Raw genomic sequence first — 21,541 nt, 5'->3', positions numbered from 1 at the left:
ATAGTGTGACGGCAGCCTAAGGGTACCGTCACACTATACGATTTACCTACGATCACGACCAGCGATATGACCTGGCCGTGATCGTAGGTAAATCGTAGTGTGGTCGCTGGAGAGCTGTCACACAGACAGCTCTCCAGCGACCAACGATGCCGAGGTACCCGGGTAACCAGGGTAAACATCGGGTTACTAAGCGCAGGACCACGCTTAGTAACCCGATGTTTACCCTGGTTACCAGCGTAAAAAACAAACAAACAGCACATACTTACATTCCGGTGTCCGTCAGGTCCCTTGCCGTCTGCTTCCCGCACTGTGACTGCCGGCCGTAAAGTGAAAGCACAGCACAGCGGTGACGTCACCGCTGTGCTCTGCTTTCACTTTACGGCCGGCAGTCACTGAGTGCGGGAAGCAGACGGCAAGGGACCTGACGGACACCAGAATGTAAGTATGTGCGGTTTGTTTTTTTTTAGTTTTACGCTTGTAACCAGGGTAAACATCGGGTTACTAAGCGCGGCCCTGCGCTTAGTAACCCGATGTTTACCCTGGTTACAAGCGAACGCATCGCTAGATCGCATCGCTAGATCGGTGTCACACACACCGATCTAGCGATGCCAGCGGGAGATCCAGCGACGAAAGAAAGTTCTAAACGATCTGCTACGACGTACGATTCTCAGCAGGATCCCTGATCGCTGCTGCGTGTCAGACACAGCGATATCGTAACGATATCGCTGGAACGTCACGAATCGTACCGTCGTATCGATCGAAATGGCAATGTGTGATGGTACCCTAAGACTGGAGTGACCCCTAATTGTACGTCCTTTTACTACCCGAAGTGGTATCATAGTACAAATCCTCATTCCAAGTCTAAGGGAGTGTCTATAGGTTTTCGTAAGTCCTTCCTTCCAGAGGTCATTGACTCGGTAATTGATACGGAAGGGAGATTTATTTTCTTGAAGTTGGCTTGGAGATCTCCTGAACTTATCTTGGCGAATGTTTATTTTCCTAACCAGGGTCAGCAGATATTTGGCTACTCATGCAAAAAGCTTCTAGAGAAATTTGCAGATGGCTCGCCAATTATCCTCGGAGGCGATTTTAACCTTCCAATGAATCCTCTAATTGACGTATCAACGGTTACCGTATATACTCGAGTATAAGCCGAGATTTTCAGCCCATTTTTTTGGGCTGAAAGTCCCCCTCTCGGCTTATACTCGAGTCATATACCGGGAGGGGGAGCGGGGGCTGTGTAATTATACTTACCTTCTCCCGGCGCGGTCCCTGCAGTCCCTGGCTTCCCCGGCGCTGCAGATTCTTCCTGTGCTGAGTGGTCTCATGGCACCGCTCATTACAGAAATAAATATGCGGCTCCACCTCCCATAGGGGTGGAGCTGCATATTCATTGCTGTAAATGAGCGGTAACTGTGACCGCTCAATACAGGAAGAAGATGCAGCGCCGGGGAAGCCAGGGTCTTCAGGGACCGCGCCGGGAGCAGGTAAGTATACGGGGAGCGCAGCGCTGCGTGATATTTACCTGCTCCTCGCTCCGGTGCGGCTCCGTCTGCAGCGTCCTCTAGCTGTGACGCTCAGTTCAGAGGGCGCGGTGACGTAGTCAGTGAGCGCCCTCTGCTGAGCGTCAGTGCTGGAGACGGAGCCGCACGAGGAGCAGATAAATATTGAAAGCGCCGGCGTCCTGAGCGGAGAGGCGAGTATGTGATTTTTTTTTTTTTTTATTGCAGCAGCAGCATTATATATGGAACAGCTTTCTATGGAGCATCCATGGGGCAATAATGAACGGTGCAGAGCATTCTATATGGGGCACAGCTTTCTATGGGGCAATAATGAACGGTGCAGCGCATTCTATATGGGGCACAGCTTTCTATGGAGCATCTATGGGGCCATAATCAACGGTGCAGAGCATTCTATATGGGGCACAGCTTTCTATGGAGCAATAATGAACGGTGCAGAGCATTATATATGGCACAGCTTTCTATGGAACATCTATGGGGCCATAATGAATGGTGCAGAGCATTAAATGTGGCACAGCTTTATATGGAGCATCTATGGGGCAACAATGAACAGTAGGGAGCATCTATTTTTATTTTTGAAATTCACCGGTAGCTGCTGCATTTCCTACCCTAGGCTTATTCTCGAGTCAGTAAGTTTTCCCAGCTTTTTGTGGCAAAATTAGGGGGGTCGGCTTATACTCGAGTATATATGGTAAGTCCTCTTACTCTCCATCTTCTATTAAAAAAGTGAGAAAGCAGATGAGTGATCTGCGACTGGTTGATGTGTGGAGGGCTCTCCATCCAAATGTGAGAGACTATAGCTTCTATTCGCAAGTATACTCCACATACAGTAGAATTGACTATTTTTTGTGTCCCATCCCTTGCTGGACCTGGGGGTGGGGGCGGAGATGGGGTCGGTGCTGTGGTCCGACCATGCGCCCATTTATTTTTCGATGCAACTGGACCCCTTGTGAAGTCTAAATTCTCTTGGCGACTAAACGAGAACTTACTGCAGGACCCGATCTGTGCCTCAGAGGTGAAACGATCTATCGAAGGCTTTGTGGTGGACCATGCTGCGGACCCCACATCTCCTTCAATAAAATGGGAGGCCCTGAAGAGTATTCTAAGAGTCGTCTTTATCTCACAGGGTGACAGTCTTAAGAAGAATCGTATAGCAGAAATAGCTGATCTCTCCTCCCAGATCTATAAACTTGAGACACAACAAACAGGACCTCTCCCCGCTCACCCTATCGAATTTATCCACAGCCAGACAAAAGTTACTTACAATACTAGATCAGAAATCCCGGTGTTTAAGAGAGAGAACCAAGAGCCGTTTCTATCACTTAAGTAACAAAAAATGGCAAATTCCTAGCAAGAGCACTGCATCCACGGGGCCCACAAACATTCATCCCATTCATCAGAAATGCCAAGTGTAAGAAAGCCCACAGTACACGGGACATATTATCCAACTTTTATGATTACTATAACTCCCTGTATAATATAAAAGGTCACTTTAAGGATCTCTCCGCCCACTCATTCCACGATAAAATCAAATCTTACATACAATCAAATTGCCCGCGGTTTCGGGGGAGTGCCTGGCGGACCTCGAGGAAGATTTTTCATTAGAGGAGGTCACATCAGTGATTGGGGACCTACCTGAAGCCAGGCAAAAGTCCTGGCCCTGATGGTTATTCAGTGGGATTCTACAAACAGTTTTCGGATCTGCTGGACCCCCCATTCCTAGCCGCGTGTAATTTTGTGGCCTCGGGGGATCTTTTCCCCCACAGGCTCTAGCCGCTCATATAACGGTCATCCCGAAACCAGAGAAGGATCCCTCGTTATGTAGCAGTTATCGCCCTATCTCACCTATCAATATAGATGTTAAAACCTATTACAAAATGATCGCTAAAAGATTAAGTGTTCTTTTGCCCCACCTAATTAACCAGGACCAAGTAGGTTTCATCCCAGGAAGGGAGGCAAGAGATAACACTATAAGATCTATTTCTTTTATAGACAGGACAAACAGGACCGGTGACCCCATGTGTATATTTTCAATCGATACCGAAAAGGCTTTCGATAGGGTGGGTTGGGATTTTATGCATCAAACGCTAGAGGGTATTGGACTAAAAGAAAATGCTGAGGAGTATTATGGCTCTTTACGAGTCCCCCTCTGCACAGATCAAAGTTAATGGCTCTTTGTCAGATCCCTTGCATATACGAAATGGCACAAGGCAGGGGTGCCCTTTATCGCCCTTGTTACATGTATTAACTATGGAACATTTGGCCAATGCAATCCGTAGTAATCCATCTATAAAGGGGGTGAGGATCCTTTCGGAAGAACACAAATTGGCACTTTTTGCTGACGATATGCTCATGTTTATTACATCCCCTATAACTACTATACCCAATATCCTATCGGAACTACGCAGTTTTGGTTATCGGAGCAATTTCAAAATAAATTCCAATGAATCTGAAATACTAAATATCTCCTTATCCTCATTAGTTTCTCAGTTACACTCCTTCCCGTTTAAGTGGCGTTCTGATACCCTTAGATATCTGGGTATAAATCTAACCTCTAAGACGTCACAATTATATGAAGCCAATCACAAAACAGCTCTCTATAGAGCAGAGCTTGATCTGGAGAAGTGGAACAAATTACATTTTTCCCGACTTGGGAGGATCAATACAATAAAATGGACTTATTACCACGTCGCCTTTATTTTTTTCAGACCATTCCTATGGTCTTACCCCCTTCCTTTTTCTCCAGACTCAAGACAATAATCACAAGATATGTGTGTTCAGGCAGACGTCCTCGCCTGTCGTACCAGCTATTAAGCAGATCTAAATGAACGGGAGGATTGAGCCTCCCTAACTTCCTATTTTATAATTATGCTTCCCTTGGAACTTGTCTCCTAGATCTATTTCATCATAAACACACACAAAAAAATGGGTGAACTTGGAATCACAGATCTCTTCGAATAATTTCAAGGCGAGCACCTGGCAAGGAGGAAATATAAAAGTTCAGAGAGAGGACCTCCCTTTTCTCAAAAGAAATCTGATCCTTTTTGTTAAAAACGGTAATCGTAAGCTCAACATCTCATCCATACCAGGCCCTCTGACCCCGATTTCTGATAACGCAGACTTCCCTGCGGGCCTAGATAAAGTTACATTCCTACATAAACATAAAGACAACCACCCGATAGTTCAGGACTACATAACTCAATTTCTATAAAATCCTTGCAATCTCTCTTCGTAGAGAGGCGGACCCTCCCCCTGGCCTTATGGTTTTTTTATGAACAAATTAGAAGCTATATTATCAAGATATCCAGACAGGTTGACCTATTTAGACCTCTTACTCCCTTCGAGTCAGCTTGCTTGGATGGGGACCCTCCATTACATACGGTATCACTACTCTATAAAATGTTTCAGGAACATCAAGTGTCTACACTTGACCCTCCGGTCTTCTTCTTGAAATGGGAAAATGATTTCAATAAATCATTAACACTGGAAGACAGGAATAAAAGTCTCCTCCACACATTCAGATCTTAATTATGTGCAGACCACCAAGAGAGAGGCTATAAACTGTTGACTCGATGGTACAGATGCCCAGACAGAATCAACACTATGTTACCCACTACCCCAGATACGTGTTGGAGATGTTGGAAGGTGAAGGGATCATATTCACATATCTGGTGGTCCTGTCCACCCATTAGAAATTTTTGGGAGGCTGTTTTTGATCTCCACAATAAATTATCTCTTTACAAAGCTCAACCCACAATGGAGGTAGCTCTGCTGTCTATTTGTGATCTCTCCATAGCCAAATTTAAGAAAAGTCTTCTTAGACACTTCTTGACAGCTGCACACAATCTAATACCCCACTACTGGAAGCAATCAAATTCCCCTTCACGGTCTGAATTTGTGGCGGAATTGAACCTTATCTTTAGAATGGAACAATTGGCGGGACAGGATACGGGAACTTAAAGTTTTAAACATATGGACTCCTTGGATAGTGTTCAGAGAGACTACAGAGCTAACTACTTGGCTTGGCTAACTGACTGACTATATTAGTGATGCCCACTTGCATCTATATTCTAGGTGGTGGAACACATGTTCCTTAATATTAACAGCTGAATTGGACGAGAAACTGGAAACCACACCCTCCTTCCCCTTCCTCTCTCTCTTCTTCTCTTTTCCATCTCTTTCTGTTCACTTTTCCTTTATCTTCTATTAAACACAAAGTTGGTTTACACCATATTAAGGTTCTATATAATGTAACAATTCAGATACCCTTACTTCAGCACTATATTCAACTTTAGTTATCATAACGGGTTTTGGAGAATCGGATTCTTAATAAATATGAATCTTATTGCCAATGTTAATAGATCATTGCGTAGTTAATGGATATAATGTTCACGAGATCGTATTTTAGGAATTGGTTAATGATCCCCGATTCTCTTTTGAAAAGTTAAATAGAATAGCATTCTCTATCATATAGGAGGACAAAGAAGCCACTATACAGGCTTATATTGAAAACTTTATTATATTTTTTCCTGATTAACAGTGGTCAGAAGTGCCAAATGTTATTTTTGATTTGTATCTGCTTGTCACTATCTTAATTTGCAATGTATCTTTATATGCAACCTCATTCAAAACCTGAATTCTTTTTTTTTCCACAAAAAATTATTTTTTAGCTCCCAGTTTTGTATTTTCCCAAGGGTAACAGGAGAAATTGGACCCCAAAAGCTGTCCAATTTGTCCCGAATACGCTGATACCCCATATGTGGGGGGGGGGGGACCACAGTTTGGGCGCATGGCAGAGCTCGGAAGGGAAGGAGAGCTGTTTGGAATGCAGACTTAGATGGATTGGTCTGCAGGCGTCATGTTGCATTTGCAGAGCCCCTGATGTACCTAAACAGTAGAAACCCAGTTTAGACAGATGGAGGGATTTCATATTTGGAGGGAGGCAGGCATCTCTCGGATGGGCCAGATTTTACATCAGGGTAGAATTAGAGACTTTGAGATATTGCAGGAAGAATTTTTACTCCCGGAGTCTGAGATGTACCAATACCGTCGTCTTTCTCATGCGTACCGGGCACAGTGTAAGAGAGGGCCTGTTGAAATCCAGGTGGATCTTATGCTGGATTTTATCCTTGAAGGGGGAGGCACGAAGGGGGTGATTTCGGGTATATATGAATTCCTTCTATTTTCTTTTCTGGCGGAGCACCCTATTAGAGCAAGGGCGAAATGGGAGGCTGACCTGGGGGCGATTGATGATGACCGATGGGAATCAGTATTGGATTATGTGCCCAAGATATCAATGAGTGAGCCTGGTAGGCTGTCACAATTATTTGTCATTCATAGGGCTTACAGAACCCCAGACATGTTGTTCAAAGCCGGATTAAGGCCTAATTCAGAATGCCCTAGATGCTCGCAGTCCGAAGCAGGCATCCTTCATATGTTGTGGCAGTGCCCCAGGCTGTCCTCCTTTTGGGTGGTGGTGTTGAATAAAGTGGGTTTGGCATATAGTTGTAATGTGCCTCGGGATCCTCTGGTATGTGTTTTGGGCTATGTGGAGGAGGTAATAACTGATAAGCTGTATAAAACGGTTATAGCTAGACTGCTATTTATTGCGCGAAAGTTGATCGCCAAATTCTGGATTAGGGAAGAGCCACCAACAAGGAGAGACTTTATGAAGCAAGTGGACCATATCATTGCTTTGGAGAAGAGTATCTACGTTAGGAGGAACAAGATGGACCTCTTTGACAGGTTGTGGAGCCCGTGGCTTGAATCAATGTGACCTGAAGACCTTTTGCCCCTATGGAAATATTTTTTGACAAGTCATCTTCCTCTTCTTGTACTTTTGTATGTGATAATTTAGTGGGGGATGACTCTTGACAGGTCTCTAGTGGGTGGGGGGAAGGGGGGTGGGAGTTTGGTTTGGGACTAAATAAGTTTTCTAACAAAAAAAAGTATTGTGTATTTGTATATTGCTGAAAACAAACTATTCCTTTTATTGTCTATGCACAATTTTGATGGTTTAATAAAAATATCTGATTCAAAAAAAAAAACAGTAGAAACCCCCCACAATTGACCCCATATTGGAAACTAGACCACCACGGAACTTATCTAGATGTGTTGTGAGAACTTTGAACCCCCAAGTGTTTCACTACAGTTTATAACACAGAGCTGTGAAAATACAAAAATCTTTTTTTTTTCTACAAAAATTATTTTTTAGCCCCCGGTTTTGTATTTTCCCAAAGGTAACAGGAGAAATTGGACCCCAAAAGTTGTTGTCCAATTTGTGCTGAGTAGGCTGATACTACAAATGTTGGGGTCAACCCCTGATTGGGCGCACGGGAGAGCTCGGAAGGGAAGGAGCACTGTTTTACTTTTTCAAACGCAGAATTGGCTGGAATGGAGATCGGACTCCATGTCGCGTTTGGAGAGCCCCTGATGTGCCTAAACAGTGGAAACCCCCCAATTCTAACTGAAACCCTAACCCAAACACACCCCTAACCCTAATCCCAACCATAACCCTAACCACACCTCTAATCCCAACCTTAATCCCAACAGTAAATGTAATCCAAACCCTAACTTTAGCCCCAAACCTGACTTTAGCCAACCCTAACTTTAGCCCCAACCCTAACCCTAACTTTAGCCCCAACCCTAACCCTAACTTTAGCCACAACCCTAACCCTAACATTAGCCACAACCCTAACGGGAAAATGGAAATAAATACATTTTTTTAAATTTTATTATTTTTCCTTAACTAAGGGGACGATGAAGGGGGGTTTGATTTACTTTTCTAGTGGGTTTTTTTAAGAGGATTTTTATGATTGGCAGCCGTCACACACTAAAAGACGTCACACACTAAAAGATGCTTCTCCACATTTTGAGAGCTGTAATTTTTCCATATTTTGGTCCAGAGTGTCATGTGTGGTCTTGTTCTTTGCGGGACGAGTTGATGAATAAATAAACGAGTTGATAGAATAAACAAAAATCAGCTATTCATGAATTTCTTTTTTTTTTTTTGGGGGGGGGGGGGGAGGAAGGTTGTGGGCGCGCTTATACCGTTCCACGTTTGGTAAAATTGATAAAGCAGTCTTATTTTTGGGTTAGTACGATTACAGCAATACTTCATTTATATCATTTTTTTATGTTTTGGCGCTTTTATACGATAAAAACTTTTCTATAAAAAAATAATTATTTTTGCATCGCTTTATTCTGAGGACTATAACTTATTTTTTCGTTGATGACGCTGTATGGCGGCTCATTTTTTGCGGGACAAGATGACGTTTTCAGCGGTACCATGGTTATTTATGTACGTCTTTTTGATCGAGTGTTATTCCACTTTTTGTTTGGCAGTATGATAATAAAGCGTTGTTTTTTGCCTCTTTTTTTTTTTTTTTTTTTACAGTGTTCACTGGAGGGGTTAAAAAAAAAGTAAAAAGGAAGCAGCGGACAAAGAATACTAAATCAAATGGACAAAAAATATTATAATAAAAACTGATAAACAATAATATGTATTACTGTCCAAGTGAGAAAATATATACCGTATATACTCGAGTATAAGCCGACCCGAGTATAAGCCGACCCCCTAATTTTGCCACAAAAAACTGGGAAAACTTATTGACTCGAGTATAAGCCTAGGGTGGAAATGCAGCATTTACCGGTGAATTTCAAAAATAAAAATAGATCATTATTTCCCCATAGCTGTGCCATATAGTGCTCTACACCGTTCATATTTCCCCATAGGTGTGAACCATATAGTGCTCTGCACCGTTCACTGTGCCCCCTAGCTGTGCCATATACGGTGCTCTGCACCGTTCATTGTGCCCCATAGATGTGCCATATACGGTGCTCTGCACCGTTCACTGTGCCCCATAGCTGTGCCATATACGGTGCTCTGCACCGTTCACTGTGCCCCATAGCTGTGCTGTGCCATATACGGTGCTCTGCACCGTTCACTGTGCCCCATAGCTGTGCCATATACGGTGCTCTGCACCGTTCACTGTGCCCCATAGCTGTGCTGTGCCATATACGGTGCTCTGCACCGTTCACTGTGCCCCATACATAGCTGTGCTGTGCCATATACGGTGCTCTGCACCGTTCACTGTGCCCCATAGCTGTGCCATATACGGTGCTCTGCACCGTTCACTGTGCCCCATAGCTGTGCTGTGCCATATACGGTGCTCTGCACCGTTCACTGTGCCCCATAGATGTTCCACATAAATTTGTGCCGCCGCTGCCGCAATAAAGAAAAAAAAACACATACTCACCTCCCTTGATTGCAGCTCCCGGCGTCTCGTTCCGGCGCCTCCATCTTCCCGGCGTCTCTGCTCTGACTGATCAGGCAGAGGGCGCCGCGCACACTGTATGCGTCATCGCGCCCTCTGCCTGAACAGTCAGAGAGCAGAGACGCCGGGAAGATGGAGGCGCCGGCCGGGAAGATGGATCGGCGCCCGGCGGCTGGAACGAGGACAGGTGAATATGCTATACTCACCTAGTCCTGGCGATCCTCGCGCTGTCCCCTCCTGTCTTCGGTGCCGCAGCTTCTTTCTCTATCAGCGGTCACCGGCACCGCTGATTAGAGAAATGAATAAGCGGCTCCGCCCCTATGGGAGGTGGAGCCGCTTATTCATTTCTGTAATGAGCGGTCCCACGTGACCGCTGAAGAGAGGAAGAAACTGCAGCGCCGAAGCCCGTGGGACAGCAGGGACAGCGCGAGGATCGCTGGGACTAGGTAAGTATGCCTCAGCGCCCTCACCCCCTCACCCGCCGACCCCACCGCTACCGTGACTCGAGTATAAGCCGAGGGGGGCACTTTCAGCCCAAAAATTTGGGCTGAAAATCTCGGCTTATACTCGAGTATATACGGTAGATATATCCAATCTGTAGAAAAGTCCACTACTTAAAAAATTAATGGAATACCATTCGGTAATAAAAAACAAAAAAAGGCCCTATGTATGGAAGTAAACACGTAAATGAATAAGAAATGATAACCAAATTGTAAACCCAAAAATAATAAAAAACAAGTGTGATATGGTAAAATGCCTTTATTATAAAAATATATACTGGGCAAAAGATGGCAACAGCAGTACTGTGCCTGTAACTGGAGGAAAAGATATATAATAAACAAAATATACAGCAAAAATAGCAATAATAAAACCGGACGCAAAAAGGAGGTAAGGTACGTATAATATGAAATATATACATAAAACAGTGGTCATATGATGACTAGAAAGAAGCACTCCACATATATAGTACATAACAATAATAATAGCTCTCAATTATGCTGCAATGCTAAAAAATATATAGATAGATATAGATAGATAGATAGAAAGATAGATAGATAGATAGATCTATCTATCTACTATATAAAGCTGAATGTGTGTATGTGTATGTCCGGGATTGGCATCTGCACCGTCGCAGCTACAGCCACAAAATTTTGCAGTGTCACACGTCTGGACCCCGAGAGCGTCATAGGCTATGTTGTGAGGCGAAATTTTAACCCCGCGCGTTCCAATTCACCAAACAATTTTGCCCCTATCTACATAATGGGGAAAAAAGTGAAAGGAAAAGTGTTGGAGGCGTCGCAGCTACAGAAACAAAATGTTGCAGTCACACGTCTGGACCCTGAGAGTGTCATAGGCTACGTTGTGAGGTGAAATTTTAACCCCGCGCTTTCCAATTCACCAAACTATTTTTCCCTTATCTACATAATGGGGAAAAGTGAAAGGAAAAGTGTTAGAGGCAAATTGACAGCTGCCAGATGTGAACAAGGGGGACTTAAAGAATGAGAGCGATGGCGCCAAAGAGTATATACCGATCAGTTGCTAAGGTGGGGCCCCGACATGAGATACTCACCACACATGGGGATATGAACACACACAAAATGCGCCACACACTACCACGTGCTTGAACACATATACCACCATCAGCACACATTTCACCACACATACACCAACCTTGCCACATAAAAGTCGAAACACAAAAGTCGCCGCTCAAAACTCGCCACATGCAAAAACTAGGCTCACGCAAATCTCGCCACAAGTGCAAAACTCACCTCATGGAAAACTCGCCACACGCAAAACTTGCACACGCGGAAAAATTGCCACATGCACAAAATTTGCAACACATGCAAAAGTTGCCTCACACAAAACTTGCACATACTCAAAAGGCACCAGACATAAAACTCACCACGCGCAAAACTCGCCATGCGCAAAACTTGCTGCACACAACTTGCTACACTAACCTGTCACATGCAACTCGACACAAAAAGTTGCTACACGCATGTCGCCACACACAACTCAACACACACAACTTGACAGACGAAACTCGCCCTAAAACACACACAAGTCTGGTATTAGCCTTCAAAAATAAAAATCTGATTAATAAGCAGACAAACTACAAGAGCAACAAATGTACCATATAGGAAATACGGCAGCTGTCAGTCACATGACCTGTCTATTATGTGTATGTGTGAGCTAATATATACTGCCAGAGGGAGGGCTTCCTGTTGGCTGGGGATTTATCAGGCTGCCAATTTATCTTACAAATACTGAGGTAAAAATACTGAGCAAATAACGTGTTAACGAGGTCTAATACAGGAGATCACACAGGTATATACTATATACAGGGGAGATGACACACAGATATATACTATATACAGGAGAGATGACAGGTATATACTATATAGAGGAGATGACATACAGGTACATACTATATACAGGAGGAGATGACATACAGGTATATACTATATACAGGAGGAGATGACACACAGGTATATACTATATACAGGAGCAGATTACCTACAGGTATATACTATATACAGGAGGAGATGACATACAGGTATATGCTATATATAGAAGATGACATACAGGTATATACTATATACAGGAGGAGATGACACACAGATATATACTATATACAGGGGAGATGACACACAGGTATATACTATATACAGGAGGAGATGACATACAGGTATATACTATATATAGAAGGAGATGACATACAGGTATATACCATATATAGGAGGAGATGACATACAGGTATATACTATATATAGGAGGAGATGACATACAGGTATATACTATATATAGGAGGAGATGACATACAGGTATATACTATATACAGGGGAGATGACACACAGCAGGTATATACTATATACAGGGGAGATGACATACAGGTATATACTATATACAGGAGATGACATACAGATGTGTCATGATCCCAATGGCAGGGGATCACAAAAGGACAAGCACACAAAAAACAGAACAAGCTCTAGGGTGATGGAAACGGAGCTGACCGCGATCCTGAACCTAATTCACAACACTAGCAGTAGCCGGGGAACGTGCCTACGATGATTCTAGACGTCTCGCGCCAGCCGAAGGACTAGCTTCCCCTATTAGAAGAAACAAAGACCTCTCTTGCCTCCAGAGAAACACCCCACAGAAATAGCAGCCCTCCACATGTAATGACGGTGAAATGAGAGGAAAGCACATACGTAGTAATGAAAACAGATTCAGCAAAATGAGGCCCGCTAAAACTAGATAGCAGAGGATACAAAAGTGAACTGCGCGGTCAGTGAAAAACCCTACAAAAAACCATCTGGAAATTACCTGAACTCATGTGCCAACTCATGGAACATGAGGAGTAATATCAGCCCACTAGAGCAACCAGCAACAAGGAATCACATAACTGCAAGCTGGACTAAAACAAAAATAAAGCAAAACGTGGAACAGGAAAATCAAAAACTTAGCTTGTCCTGAAGATTACAGAAGCGGGAAGCAGAGGTAACAAGACACACTGATTACATTGATCGCCGGCGAGGAAATGACAAGAAAGCCAGGTTAAATAGGAAACTCCCATATCCTGATAGAACAGGTGGACACCAGAGACCGCAGAGAACACAAGTCACCCAGTACCATCTGTAACCACCAGAGGGAGCCCAAAAACAGAATCCACAACACAGCTGTATACTATATATAAGGGAGATGACAAACATGTATATACTGAGGTGAAAATGAGAGGTGTGAGGTGAAAATGAAAAGGTGTGAGTGCAAAATGAGAGGAGTGAGGGAAAATAGTGGAGTGATCGGAAAATGACAGATGTGAGGTCGAAATGACAAGTGTTAGGCGGGAATAAGAGGAGTGAGGGAGAAAATGAGAGGTGTGAGGGAGAAAATGAGATGTGAGGGGGAAAATTAAAGATGTGATTGGGAAAATGAGAGGCGTGATGGGAAAATAAGAGAAGTGACGTGCTATAACTAACCACAGATATTTACTATGCCCAGGCAACGCCGGGCTCTTCAGCTAATTAATATATATATATATATATATATATATATATATATATATATATATATATATATATATATATATATATATATATATATATATATATATATATATATATACACCTATAAGTGTAGGAAGTGAAAAATACTAAAAAAAAAAGGGGGCCCTGAATAATGTGTGATAAAAAATATATATAAATGGGTGGTACCACTAAAGAAGTGTGATGGCAATGTAAATATAACAAAAAAATATATATAAAAGTGTTACTACAAACAGCTCATAAAAATAACATGGGCTGTACAAAAAGTGTATACTTGTGTAAAAGAGTAAATGCAGTGCACAATAAAACATGCAGCGCCTTGATTTATCAAATCCGCTGCGAAAAAATCCGCAGAGGACCAGAATACGTGTGCACATACCGAAACCCTAACCCTCGTTCTTACCCCAACCTTAGTGGAAAAAAAAAAATTATTTATTTTATTATTGTCCCTACCTATGGGGGCGACAAAGGGGGGGGGGTCATTTACTATTTTTTTTATTTTGATCACTGTGATAGAACCTATCACAGTGATCAAAATGCACATTGGAACGAATCTGCCTGCCGGCAGATTCCGCAGGCGCAGTGCGCATGCGCCCGCCATTTTGGAAGATGGCGGCGCCCATGAAGAAGACGGACGGACCCCGGGAGGCTCGGTAAGTATGATGGGGTGGGGGGGAGCATGGGGGGGTGGATTGGAGTGTGTGTGTGTGTGGGGGGGGGGGGGGGGGGGGTGGATTGGAGTGCAGGGGGGTTGGATTGGAGCACGGGGTGGGATTGGAGCACGGGGGAGTAGACAGGAGGATGGAGGGGAGTGGCGCAGTGTACAGGACTGATCGGAGGACTGGGGGGGGGAAATCTGTGGCGGTGGGGGCAGACCAGTGTTTCCAGCCATGGCCGATGATATTGCAGCATCGGCCATGGCTGGATTGTAATATTTCACCAGTTTTAATAGGTGAAATATTACAAATCGCTCTGATTGGCTGTTGAAAGTGAAACTGCCAATCAGAGCGATCGTAGCCACGGGGGAGGGGGGGAGGGGGGGGTGTAAAGGAAACCTACTGCGACGAATACTCTATTGCATGCTTCCTCTGCCCATAATAGATCCACTATCAATGGTATACCGACTGGCCAATTTGTAAGAGTAAAGAGGATTTGTACTTCAACAAAGGATTATGAGAATCAAGCGTCGGATCTTGTTAGAAGATTTAGTGACAGAGGGTATAGCAATAAACAAATTCAAAAAGGCTATAAGAAAACAGTGGGTTTTACTAGAGAAGAACTCATATATGATGATCGGAAAAAAGATGAGAAATGCCACAAGAATAAGGATTTAGGAAGAATAAGGATTTATTACTAACTTTAATAAGCAATGGCCGGATCTGACATATTATGCGTAAGCATTGGAATAGGAATATCTTGCAATCAGATCCTTTGCTTAAACGCCTTTTACCAGATCGGCCCTCTGATGGTACCGAAAAGATCAAAGAACCTGAAAGATCTACTTGTGCGTAGCCATTATTCCACAATTTCCTCTAGACCAAGAGTACCAGAAGAAAATGGCTTTTTCCCATGTAACATGTGCAAAGGATGCACGAATTTGGTGAAAAGTAAAACATTTGCCAATCATGATGGGTCAAGAATATTTCAAATACATGAAAAACTGAATTGTGCTTCTAAAGGGATTGTCTATCATGCCCAATGCCAGTGTAAGAAAATTTATGTGGGTCTCACCACACCAGAGTTAAAAGTGAGAACCAGAGAGCACGTGAGAGATACTGAAAAGTCGTTGGTCGTGGAAGATATAAGCACTTTAAAAACCCTGCCTAGGCACTTTGAGCTATTCCATCACTCGGACCCTAAGGGCCTTAAGATTAAAGCGATTGACCAGGTACAGTTGGGACCTAGGGGAGGTAATCTGGGTAGAATACTGGCTCAAGAAGAGAGCAAATGGATTTATTTGTTGGGAGCCATGGCACCACAGGGCCTGAATGAAACCTTTGGTTTTAATTCTTTTTTATAAACAGCCCTGTATATTTTCCATTATTGTTTTTTTATTCTGCCTATATATAACTAAATATAACGAAATTCTCCCTTACCTTATAGTATAGACATTTATAATTCATAATTCTTATTATCGATGGTGAGTCTCCAAAAAAAATTTTTTTTCTTTTATCCGGCTTTGTATCCTGTTTTTCATGTTATATGTGTTTTTGTTCTGTCCTTGTATTAATTTTGGTTTTATTTTGTAGTATTCATATCGTATTTCGGTGGCAACTTACCTTGATTGGTTGTGTGTGGACTATGCGGGTTTCCATCTGGATGGCTTTTTGGCAACACGCATTTCGGAATAAAGATCCTTTTTGAAATGAAGAAAAAAATCTTTGAACTATGGACTTTATTAATTTTTATTTATTTAATAAATATTTAGATTTTATCATCTCTTTGATATAGAGGTGTATTTATATTGGAGTTTATGAACTATGGTTATATTAAATTGTCAATATAATATATATGCACTTTTATTAATCACTATACGGATGCACTTAACTTATTTTTCTGTTATATATGTATAAGTGATATGATATATTTATACTGGAATTTATGAAAACAATGATATTAATGTTGTTAATGATCACCATTTGTACTTACGGTATTTATCTTTATATACCGTATATACTCGAGTATAAGCCGAGATTTTCAGCCCAAATTTTTGGGCTGAAAGTGCCCCTCTCGGCTTATACTCGAGTCAAGGTGGGTGGCAGGGTCGGTGGGTGAGGCATACTTACCTGCTTCCAGCGATCCTGGCGCTCCCCGCCTGTCCCACGGTCTTCGGTGCTGCAGTTCTTCCATTGTTCAGCGGTCACGTGGGACCGCTCATTAGAGAAATGAATAAGCGGCTCCACCTCCCATATGAATGGAGCCACATATTCATTTCTCTAATCAGCGGTGCCGAATGACCGCTGATAGAAGAAGAGGCTGCAGCACCGAAGACAGTTGTCCGGGAGAAGGAGCCAGACGCCGGGACCAGGTAAGTATCGTATATTTACCTGTCCTCGTTCCACACGCCGGGCGTCGCTCCATCTTCCCGGCGTCTATCTGCACTGACTGTGCAGGTCAGAGGGCGCGATGACGCATATAGTGTGCACGGCGCCCTCTGCCTGAACAGTCAGAGCAGAGAGACGTTGGGACCGGACGCTGGGAGCTGCAAGCGAGAGGTGAGTATGGCGTTTTTTTTTTTATTGCAGCAGCAGCAGCGGCGGCACAGAAGGAACGGTGCAGAGCACTATATGGGGCACAGCTATGGGGAAATATGAACGGTGCAGAGCACTATATGGCAGAGCTATGGGACAATATGAACGGTGCAGAGCACTATATGGCAGAGCTGTGGGGCAATATGAACGGTGCAGAGCACTATATGGCAGAGCTATGGGGCAATATGAACGGTGCAGAGCACTATATGGCAGAGCTGTGGGGAAATATGAACGGTGCAGAGCACTATATGGCAGAGCTATGGGGAAATATGAACAGTGCAGAGCACTATATGGCAGAGCTATGGGGAAATATGAACGGTGCAGAGCACTATATGGCAGAGCTATGGGGAAATATGAACGGTGCAGAGCACTATATGGCAGAGCTATGGGGAAATATGAACGGTGCAGAGCACTATATGGCAGAGCTATGGGGAAATATGAACGGTGCAGAGCACTATATGGCAGAGCTATGGGGAAATATGAACGGTGCAGAGCACTATATGGCAGAGCTATGGGGAAATATGAACGGTGCAGAGCACTATATGGCACAGCTATGGGGCAATAATGAACATGCAGAGCACTATATGGCACAGCTATGGGGCAAGAATGATCTATTTTTATTTTTGAAATTCACCGGTAAATGCTGCATTTCCACCCTAGGCTTATACTCGAGTCAATAAGTTTTCCCAGTTTTTTGTGGCAAAATTAGGGGGGGTCGGCTTATACTCGGGTCGGCTTATATTCGAGTATATACGGTAATTGTCCGTTTTATATTTATAGCTATATGGATGCACATTTGGGCATAGGATATTTATTATGTATTGAAAGACTGATCAGGTCACATATTAGGTACACTTAATTAGAGGTAGATATAGTTTCAGAGGTGGATGTAATATCTCTAATTGGATCTATTGTTGCTTATAGCTGCTTATCCATATATAGTCCTGTTTCGAGTGTTATTGATCACGCCATTGTAACAATTTTAGTAAAATTTTTATTAGTCTTCGGTATTCAGCCTACGCATGCGCCTTTCAGTGATGACCTCGTGACTTCCGGCCCCGTGCACGGAAGGAGGGTGAGCGTTTCACGCTTGCGTTCCTGGACCGGGGACCTGGAAGTCACTATTCTGCTGAAGGAAGTACGGGGATCGGCGCATGCGCACTAGTGCGCTGATTATACCGACGCGAGCATCAGCTGAGATTGTAGTATTTAAGGAAGTACCAGACATCTATTGACACATATGCCCCTCATTGAGGAAGCCAGTCAAGCGAAACGGTGCTGTCTGGGTAGCCAAGGAGCGTCTTTAGCCAGAACAGTTGTTGTGTAAGTATTTAGTAATACAACTTTTTCCACTTATATTATTAGCAGCTATTATACTAGTCATCCACAGGGCAACAGTTAAATGATTGTAGTAAATGCAGTTTAGTCATTGGGCCACAGCTGGCTGTTTATTGCAGTTCCCCCTAAATCTGTGCACTATGCTATATATACTGGGTGGAATCTCTTTAGCAGGTTGCTATTTGGTATGATTTTAAGAATATATATATATATATATATATATATATATATATATATATATATATATATATATATATATATATATATATATATATATATATATATATATATATATATGTATCTCTATCTCTATATCTATCTATCTATCTATAGGTACATGTTGCAGAATTTAAGTTGCTGCTGGGTATACTCTTATCTGTTTTGGTAGCCGCTCCAGGCTATATGTAAATATGGATATTTCCCTTGCTGAATATTAATGGTTTTTTAAATATTATAATTGAAGATATATATTTTTTAATTATTCCAGTGTTTATGCCTCTTTGTCCCTGTGGATTTCAAACGGGATTTTGTGTAAAAACATCATCTCTGATCGCAGTGTTCCGGGGGTTAATGTGCCAGGAGCGGTTTGTGACCGCTCCTGGCACATAGTGCCGGATGTCAGCTGCGATAGTCAACTGACATCCGGCCCCGCTCCCCCCGTGAGCGCGGCTGATCGGTGACGACGTACTATCCAGTCGGTGGTCATACGGGCCCATACCACCTCGACGGGATAGTACGCCAGATGTCAGAAAGGGGTTAAAACCTGCATTCCCATGCAATCTTATGGGATTCTGCAGTTGCTGTGTCCATGCTGCGGATTTTCCCACTGCGGAATCGCATAGCAGTAAAATCCGCAGCATGTTCATTATTTCTGCGGAATCGCTGCGATTAAGCAGCCATATGATTGCATAGAACGCTCACTTTATACATGTGGCTATGCTCTCCTCCAGGCCCTTGGGAACCATATTTCTGTAAAAATAAAATAAAAAAAGAATTAAAATAAAAAATAGGGATATACTCACCATCTGATGGCCCCCGGAGTCCTCCCGCCTCTCAGTGGTGCACGCGGCGGCTTCCAGTTCCAGGGATGCATTGCGCGAAGGACCTGGGATGACTTCGCGTTCACGTGACGTCACAAAGGTCCTTTGCGCAAAGCATCTCTGGGAACGGAACGTACCGGGAGCGCCACTGAGGAGATCGGGGGCCGGCAGAAGGTGAGAATAACAATATTTTTTATTTTTAACATTCTATCTTTTACTATTTATGCTGCATAGGCAGCATTAATAGTAAAAAGTTGGTCACTATGCTTGACAACCTGTCAATCACTTTTCCAAGCGATGCTTCAAATCGCTTGGAAAACGCAAGCATTCTGCAAGCTAAACAAAACACTTGTGTTTTGCAGGAAAACGTATGCAAATTCTGCATGTGTTTTACCCAAGGCAGGGAGCTGCGGAAATGCTGTGGACATTTCTGCAGCATTTCTGCAACGTGGGCACATAGCCTTAAAGTGATTTTACATACACAAAACTTGTATTGTCATGTTGCCCTAATAGATTCTCTTTAAATCTGATATAAAAGGAAAAATTATAAAAAAAAAAAAAAAAAATCGGCACGCCCAAACGGAGATGAATAAAAATTACTCATCTTTGTTGTACGTCCATAAAATCACAAACTAGTTCTGGTGACATGTTAAGATCTGACAAGTTTCTGGCAACAGCCCTTAGTCATATGCCACCATTTCTGCAATTTTTCCTGTTCCTTCTGAGCACACCAGACAAATTTCAGGCCCCCCTCGGCTGTTCATCTATCTATTCCGTAACCAGCAGCTATACAAAGAAGGTGGTGAACTCTGCATTTTTCTATAATGACAATATAAAGTAAACAGATCAGGACAGTTTGCACTACAAATAATCTTACCCTCTCTTCCAAAATCGATGGGCTAGATTTCAAGGAAACTTTTTTTTTTTTTTTAAAGTACTATGCAAGTTAGGTTCCAGGTGTATTGTGGGAGGAGCCACACAGTCTTCTTCCTAGTTTAACTCACTGCTTCCTAGACTAACTCTGGCTGACCGTGTTCACTAAAATTGTATATTCACTTGTGATGAGAAAATGTGCTTGGATAACATCTTATCTGAGCGCGCTTATTATGTTCGAATCTCTGCGGCTGCATGATGCGCTGCACTGCGTCCAAAGAGCTGCCGTCTACTGAAAGCAGGTGAATCCGCATGTGTCCACTGAACTGTGCAGATATACGGCGTTCAACACATTCTATGAATAAAATTTCTCTTGTGTAGACTTGCGGAAAAATTGGCATGGTGCAGTCTGGAGAGACACTCCGCATGTCCGTCTCCACGGGGTGAGCGGCAGGCGTCTGTGAACGCATAGTGGGCATTGGATTTCTTGAAATCCCATCCACTATGCTGTAACATCTGGCCGCTGCAAGCTTGACGCTGCATAAGTACGCAGCGTCAAACCCGCAACCTGCACATACCCTTAAGGCTGTCTAATAGCCACAAATCATGCAGCCACAAAGATTCAAACATAATATATGAGCACACTCACATGCTCGGATAACACGTTATCCGAGCACATTCGTTCATCACTAATATTGACACTTCGTCACAGTATCGCAGTAGGCACAGAACAGAACTATTAAATTGTTAACTTCAAGAGAAAGAATACTTAGCGGATTTGCCAAACCTATAGCAATTGGTGGGATTACCAGTGGAGAAAGCATTTGCCCCAGTATTTTTTGAAATACACAGTAGAGGAACATTCAAGTCGATAGATGGAGGAGGGAAGCGCTCGTGTATATCTAAAATAGATTTACAATAAAAGTCACAAGAGGAATGCAGATGCTAAAACAAATATAAGAATACTTACCAAAGTGTTTATTTGAAGCACCTGAAACCTCTGTAGATACATTATGTGCCACCGGTAACAAAGGAGGGCCTCCAATGTTTTTACTTTCTGAATGGCAAACTGTAAATTACAAATAAATTTTCATTTTACATGTGCTTACATATTTTGTTATACCACAGTTGAAATTTATATTGATCTTCTTAACTTCATATCTTACACCTACATGACTCCATGAGTCGACGAGCATGATG

At 43.0% G+C, this 21,541-nt stretch overlaps 1 protein-coding gene across 1 annotated transcript in view; it reads right to left on the bottom strand.

Moving 5' to 3' along the window:
- ADAD1 (adenosine deaminase domain containing 1) overlaps positions 1-21,541 on the bottom strand; it is a 225,461-nt gene that overhangs the window by 115,157 nt on the left and 88,763 nt on the right. The window contains exon 5 of the mRNA XM_069743906.1: positions 21,312-21,410. Coding sequence (XP_069600007.1) covers positions 21,312-21,410 — 99 coding nt within the window. The remainder of the gene's footprint in view (positions 1-21,311; positions 21,411-21,541) is intronic.

The sequence above is a fragment of the Ranitomeya imitator genome, chromosome 1, assembly GCF_032444005.1.
Source record: "Ranitomeya imitator isolate aRanImi1 chromosome 1, aRanImi1.pri, whole genome shotgun sequence".
In the NCBI taxonomy this organism is placed as follows: domain Eukaryota; kingdom Metazoa; phylum Chordata; class Amphibia; order Anura; family Dendrobatidae; genus Ranitomeya; species Ranitomeya imitator.
Note: the sequence above shows the minus strand (reverse complement) of the source record. Positions and strands in the feature narration are given on the sequence as shown.